The 7,522-nt window shown below is 34.3% G+C and overlaps 1 protein-coding gene across 1 annotated transcript in view; it reads right to left on the reverse strand.

Annotated features, from left to right (window-relative positions):
* Positions 1-5,999: 5,999 nt before the first annotated feature.
* Positions 6,000-7,522, reverse strand: part of LRRIQ1 (leucine-rich repeats and IQ motif containing 1) — a 259,848-nt gene continuing 258,325 nt past the window's right edge. The window contains exon 25 of the mRNA XM_006872970.1: positions 6,000-6,152. Within this exon, the coding sequence (XP_006873032.1) occupies positions 6,000-6,152 (153 nt within the window). The remainder of the gene's footprint in view (positions 6,153-7,522) is intronic.

A 7,522-nucleotide genomic window follows, 5' to 3' on the forward strand; every position in this document is an offset into this window, starting at 1 on the left:
AATAGTTATCATCTTGTCTAGATGGGTCTGGTGAAAGGAGATGGGGATAAGATTCGTAAGATTCAGTAGTGAATAACTGTTATCATGACTAATCGTGACTGTCACAATTGTAAAGGTAGAAGTATTGTAACAAAAATAAGCGGAGTGATTAATCTTACAGTCCAGAAACAGAGGACCCTAGGACCATCAAGAGAGGAACACACAAATAGAATTTGGAACCTTATCCAGAGAAGCAGCAGCACCAGAGATGGAGGCAGAGAATGGGGCATGGAGGACTCTAGATTCATCAACTAAGAAGAGAAGGACTAAGAACTGGTGGCCAGGAGCAGACTTGCAGAATGTGCCCTTTGGAGATGTAATTTATTATATATGCCTGAGTGGGAAAAAAATTACACTGTCAATATATTGGAGGAAGTGCATACTACTAGGATAGACATGGAACACCTTCTCTTAATTGTCGTTAAACTTCCTAAGACAATAATATTTTCAGAAGTTTTCATTAGTTCCTTATTGTTAGTAGAAAAATCCAAGCACTCCAATTTACATTCAAACTTACCTGAAATGATGTCTCATTTTAAATCCAACATGATATTCTATTACTTTAGTATTCAGAACCACTGACACAGATGGACTGTATTCTCATTGGTCCACATTCATATTTTACACTTGGCTTTTGTTTAGATGGATTTCTTTGACACATTCCCTTATTTAAATACCAATTGTTATTCTATAGGCAAATCAAGTATCTCAATCATGTCCCACATCAATTGCTTAATTTCTGAACAATATTTTTCTTTGTTGAGGAAAATTCCATATATAGTAAATGCGTTTACAGTTCACAAGAATCTTAGACAAGCCGAAAGTAGAACTTGACTATGGAATAGACTATAGACTATTACAGACGCAAGATGGATTCTCAATTCCTGGCTAGCTTTGCAAATGGAGTATATCTGGAAAGATTTGATGATTTAAAAAATGGGGCTTAAATGAATGAAGGAATAATAAGAGCCATTAATTTATGTTATAATCTTTTATCAACTAAGCCCCATTTTTTAGTCTATGGAATAGTAAAAGGCAACATAACACTGAGTTTGTATTAAGAAAAGATGCCTTCAAATTCCTGCTAGTTTTTTGTAACAATGACAAATTTGTTAATCTCCCTGAGTCTTGTTTATGTTAACTGTATAAGAAAAATAATCATAAACAAGAAAAAATAATTTGTAAAGATACAGCAATATATTTGTTACAACTATAGTTCATTATTTATTTTCATATTTAATAGGGAATACGACCTGAGAAAACCACAGCTATTAATGAAATAAAAATACATAGTTTTCTAAATTTGTGAGAAACTACAATTTTTTGGCATATTCATTTTAGAAATGGCAATGATTGAATGAGAATGTGACTCCTTTCATCTCCCTTTAAGCCATAAAATGAGTTAGAAAGCTAGGACGCCTTGGCCTATTGTGTGAGAACAGTTTTTTGTTAACTGTTGAGTTGGTTCCAACTCATAGCAACCCTGTATAAGGCTTCTGAGGAGCATTGGTGGGTTTGGACTTTAACTTTGCAGTTAGCAGTCCAGTACTTATCCTACAGTGCCACAGAAGAACTTCCATAAGAGAATGTTGTTATTGTTGTTAAGTGCCATTGAGTCAGTTCTGACTTGTACCAACTCTGTATAGGGTTTTCAAAGTTAGAAGTCCAGTGCTTATCCTACAGGGCCACACCAGGACTATAAGAGAATGGTAAGACTTAAAAGGAAAGGGACAGCAAGCCTCTAAGATAAAAAAAAAAAGAAAAAGAATGCTTGAAATGGCATGCTCAAAGTACTGTGATCTTTTTCTGAAACTTCTAATACAGAAAAGGAAGTCAATTCTACTTTGGGGTTATTTTAAATTTATGAACAGCAACATAAAATTAAAACAACAAACAATGAAACCAAAGGTACGATTTTTTAAGCCTTCATTACATCATAAGCTTCACATCTATTTACACATTTATTCCTCAATAAAATTTCATGAAGTAAACATTCCTCTCCTCACTTTATAGATAAGTAAACTCATTCATAGAGGTTAAATAACTCACCTAAGGTTATAACAACTTAAAAATAACATAAATGTGTAATTTTAAACCTGAGATAATCTGATTGCAAAGAATACGTATTACATTATTTTAACAGCAATGAAAAAGAACTCTTTTTTAAAAGTTCAAAGCTCCAACTATCGCTGCAGCCAATAAACCATTCTCGAGATTTGACTTGTAAAGCTAAAAGAAATATGCTGGCTTGAATCAAGCATGTTTTGTGAAAGAAATAATAATAATAAATAAATAAGCAAACTGGAAGAAAAAGAGCTTTCAAATACCAAAGCTGTAAGTGGTTAGCCCAGAGCCATGGAAGTTAGGACACAAGAATTTTGAAGCTAAAGGAGTTCTATAGTATAAGGTGTATGTTTTTAGTCAAGCAATTATTAGAAATGGGTTTTGTTTTTGTTTTTTTAATGAACTGAGTTCAAGTGCCTAGACACTAAAGATCAAAACATCACACCCACTGCCCTTGAGTCAATTACAAGTCATAGCAACCCTACAGGATAGAGAAAACTGATCCTACTGGATGGCAAGGTCAGTTTGAACCACAAGGTCAGTGATTCAAACCCACCAGCTGTTCCTTGGAAGTGCTATACAAGGTTGCTATGAGTTGGAAACTACTTGATAGCACTTAACAACAACAAATTAATATTTAATAGACTTATTAAGAAGGAGCTCTGGTAGCGTAGTGGTTACGAATCGGGCTGTGAACCTTAAGGTCAGCAGTTTGAAACTACCAGTTGTTCCGCGGGAGAAAGATGAGGCTTTCTGCTCCCGTAAAGATTTACAGCCTCGGAAACCCTGTACAGGGTCGCTATGGGTCGGACCCGACTCCACGGCACATAACAACAACAACAACAGACTTATTAAGAACAAAGCTTTGATATTCTGTAAAGTAACAAAGTGTTTTTGTTGTTTATTTTTACAAAGTGATATATATGAATTTACAACAAACAATATATAAAATGAATAGCATTATTTGCTACTATGAGTGACAGGAGGTTGATTACTTCTGAAAATTGATTTAATTGGTGAGTTGCGCTAACAACAGAGAATTTATATTATTTGAATAGTTTTGTTGTTGTTGTTGTTGTTAAGTGCCGTCGAGTCGGGTCCGACCCATAGCGACCCTGTACAGGGTTTCCGAGGGTGTAAATCTTTACGGGAGTAGAAAGCCTCATCTTTAGTTTTACTTGGGTAAAAAATATAAAATGCTACTTTTATAACTATATTGATCTTTTAATATAGTGTATATAATTTCAGATTAAATACGGAAGAAGGAAAAGTCAAGCACTCTAAGATCTTTGAAGTTTAGGATATATATATTATTTTAGTCAGATGCATTAAACATTTAATTTTGAAAGACAAATTAATTTTCTTAAAATTTAACATGGCAACAATAAAATGAATCTAATTATATAAATAGATTTAAGTGATTGGCGTCTGTCTAGTAATGCCAGATACCTGTATGAAAAGTGAATATCAGAGTCATTCTGAATTTTCCATGCATCCGAAGAGCAATCTGAATGAATGAACTTTTCACATTCAATTAAATACTGACTTTATATGTATTTATATAATAACCATATAATTATTGAGTAATAAAGCTTTTTAAAGAATAACCTAGTACTTCTAATGAAATTATAGTTACTATGAGGGCCAGTAAACTTTGAACTGTGTGGACCCTGACAAACTGCGGATAACATTGCAAAGAATGCGTATTTCAAAACACTTAATTGTGCTCATGAAGAATCTGTACATAGAGCAAGAGGCAGTTGTTAGAACAGAACAAGGGGATATTGAATGGTTTAAATTAGGAAAGGTGTGTACCAGAATTGTATCTTTTCATCATACTTATTCAATCTATTAAGTGCAGTGAGTTAAGGGCTATGAGTCGATTCTGACTCACAGCAAGCCTGTATTGGGTTTCTGAGCAGTGGCTGAGAAGCACTGACCTTGCGGTTCAAACAGACCTTGTGGTCAAGTGCTTTGTCCAATAGTGCCACACCGAGATTCCGGTGCTGGGCAAATCATCTGAGAAACTAGATTATCTGAAGAACATGGTGGCAGAATTGAAGGAAGACTCATTATCATATCAACCTACAATATGCAGATGAAACAACTTTGTTTGCTGGAAGTTAAGAGGACTTAAAATACATGCTGACAAAGATAAAAGGCTACAGTATGGATTGCACCACAATGTAAGGGAAAGAAAAATCCTCACAACTGGACCAATAAATAATATCATGATAAACAGAGAAACGATTGGCATTGTCAGACTTCATTTTGCTTGGATCTACTATCAACACTCATGGAACTAGCAAGGAGTAAAAAAAAAAAAAAAAAATCAAACGATGTATTGCACTAGGTAAATCTCTGCTGCACACAACCTCTTAAAAGTATTAAAGAGCAAAGATGTCAGTTTGAGGATTAAGGTATGCTTGAACCAAGCCATGATATTTTCAATAGCTTTACATGCATGTGAAAGTTGGATAATGAATAAGGTAGACCGTAGAATAATTGATGTTTTTGAATTATGATGTTGAAGAATATTAAAATACTTTGGACTGCTCCAACAACAAATAAGTGTATGTTAGAAGTTCAGTCAAAAGGATCCTTAGAAGACATGTTATCAGAAGAGACCAGTTCCTGGAGAAGAACATCATCATGCTTGGTAAAGAGGAGGGTTGGTGAAAAAGACCCCCAAGTTACTGGATTGACATGTACCAGCAGCAATGGGCTTAAACATAACAATTGTGAAGACGGCACAGGACAGGGTGGTGCTTCCTTCTGTTGGGCATAGGGTTCCTGTGAGCCAGAACTGACCCGATGGCATCTAACAACAACAGTATACTTTGGGGGAAGTTCATAAAATGACATCAGGTAAAATATATTTTATATTAATATACTGTTTTTAGGATTGTTAAAAGTGTCGTCAAGTTGATTCCAACTCATAGCGACACTGACTTTCCAAGGAGAGGCTAGAGGGTTTGAACCATCAACCTTGCAGTTAGAAGTCCAGTGCTTATCCTATAGCACCATACCAGGATTCCATTAATGTAGTATAACATTTTAAAAGCTATTTCAAAATCTGTAGGGTGTAAGTCAAATACCAACTTTGAAAAATAAGGTTCCAATGCAATTCTGGTTGAAACCATGATATATTTATATATTTTAAGAAAAATGTTCTCTTCCCCAGTTTAGATATGAATGTGTTGTTGTTGCTGTTAAGTGCCCTCGAGTTGGTTCTGACCCATAGCGACCCTGTACAGGGTTTCCGAGGTTGTGAATCTTTACAGGAGCAGAAAGCCTCATCTTTCTCCCACGGAGTGGCTGGTAGTTTCAAACTGCTGACCTTGAGGTTCGCAGCCCAATTCGTAACCACTACGCTACCAGAGCTCCAGATATGAATGATGGACTTACAAATATAAAAAGTCATTATTGCTTAACATCATCAAACTGTTAACTATTACGTATGAATAGTTTTGAAAGCCATGGGTTTTGACAGTATAATACCTAACACTCTGCTTTTTAATAAAGATTCCTTTGAAAATGACATTTACCTACAACATCTTTTAAATCAATGACAAAAGCCAACACACACTACTTTGATATTTAAATCTAACTTTTTATAATTAGCTTAAAAATGCTTTTAGAAATAAATGATCAAAGAATTCAGTATGATCCAAAGAGGGGAGGAGGACTTGAATCACAGAATATAATTAAAAGAAAAACTAATGCTGTTAATTTTAGAAATAATTTAATTTTATTTATGTAAAAAGAAAGCATTTAAAGAAAGAGAAAAAAAATCCCAATACACATTTTTGGGACAATTCTGGTTGTGGACATCCTACTCCCATCTGTATAAGAATGCTTGTTGGCATTAGGTTCCATCAATTCATTTGTGATTTCTAAATGAATTCTGAAGGAAACCACAACTTACTTAAAGATCCTGCTGAGTGTCTGTGTGCTTGATTTTTTTTTTCTTTGTTCACAGACAAAGCACTTCCACTGGTCATGGAAAAAAGATCTAAATCCGTGTCTTCTCTGCTTACAAGTCTTGCCTGGGAGCAGTGGGAGAGAATGTATACAATCATGAAACAAAATATGGCATTTTCTGAATGCAGCTCACATTACCCCAAATAAACAAACAGGCTCTGTCAAACAACCTTCCTCAGAATGATACCACAATCCTTTATTGCTGCCCAGGCAGAACAAATGCACTATGTCAAAGCATTTTTTGCAAATAAGAGCCGATTTTAAAATTGAGGTTTGCTATTTGAGTCTGTACAACAAAAGAAAACATTTTAGTATAGTAATTTTGATTAAAATCAACTTAAATACAGCTGATGAAACTTTAAACAGCTTAGCATCATTTATTTACCAGTATATAATTTAATTCTTAACTGAATGTTAGTAATGCCTTAGTAGATTATTTTCTCAAATATTTACATTTTACTACTTATAAGTATTAGTTTTATCATTAAAATTTCCTGAAATGCCTTTCAGTCCATTGTTGTATACCAACTGCACCTTCTCATCACAACGGTTATCAATATAAAAATATAATACATTAAGTCAAGTTTCGGGGTAGTGGTGATAATGACAAATATATAGAAAAGTTTAAGATATAATATTTTAAGGACATAAGAACATATACCTCACATAAAATTGCCTTTAAACTTTATCATTCTTGGACTAAATTTGAGTTGAAAGAATCTTTTCCTTTTTATATTATTTTACATAATGTCTAATATCTTTAAGTAATAATCTATCAGGATTCAAATCAGAAACATAGGAGAAAGCCATGGTAGAAAGTAAAACAGCCTCAGAACAGCGTGGACTTAACCCAAACTACAGTGTACTTGAAATGTTGAGAGAAAGCATAATCCTTAATGTTCAATGTGACAAAAACTTAAATACAGCGAAATAAAGCCGTTAAACAAGTACTGTGGTTAAAAGGCTGTCTCCATATAATGTGGTATTAAAAACTCACAGAATTGGAATCTAGAACTTGTTTTTTTGCAAATTCAGATTCTCACCCTGATTCACTCACATCCACTTTCCCACCCTTTTCCACCCTTACTTCTTATTGCTAAGTAAGCAACTGTTGCTGAATTCAAAAGTTACCTGGTTTAATGATATAATGAAGTCCTGGTGTGGTGGTGTAAGATAAGCACTGAACTTTTAGGTTTGAAGTTCAAACCAACCCGTCTCTCTTTGGAAAGATTAAATATGGCTGCTATGAATAGGAACCGCCTTGGTGGCCCTTAGCAACAACACAATAAGGTATATTATTGCCAAAATTTAATTGGTAAGTGATATAATTGTCAATATGAAAAGATTTAGAGTTAGAAAACCAAAAGGGAAGAACACGGTCAGTATTTCTCAAGCTGGGGGAACTGAAGAAAAAATTCAAGCCTCGACTTTCGTT

This window comes from Chrysochloris asiatica, unplaced genomic scaffold (genome assembly GCF_000296735.1).
Source record: "Chrysochloris asiatica unplaced genomic scaffold, ChrAsi1.0 scaffold00217, whole genome shotgun sequence".
Classification (NCBI taxonomy): Eukaryota; Metazoa; Chordata; class Mammalia; order Afrosoricida; family Chrysochloridae; genus Chrysochloris; species Chrysochloris asiatica.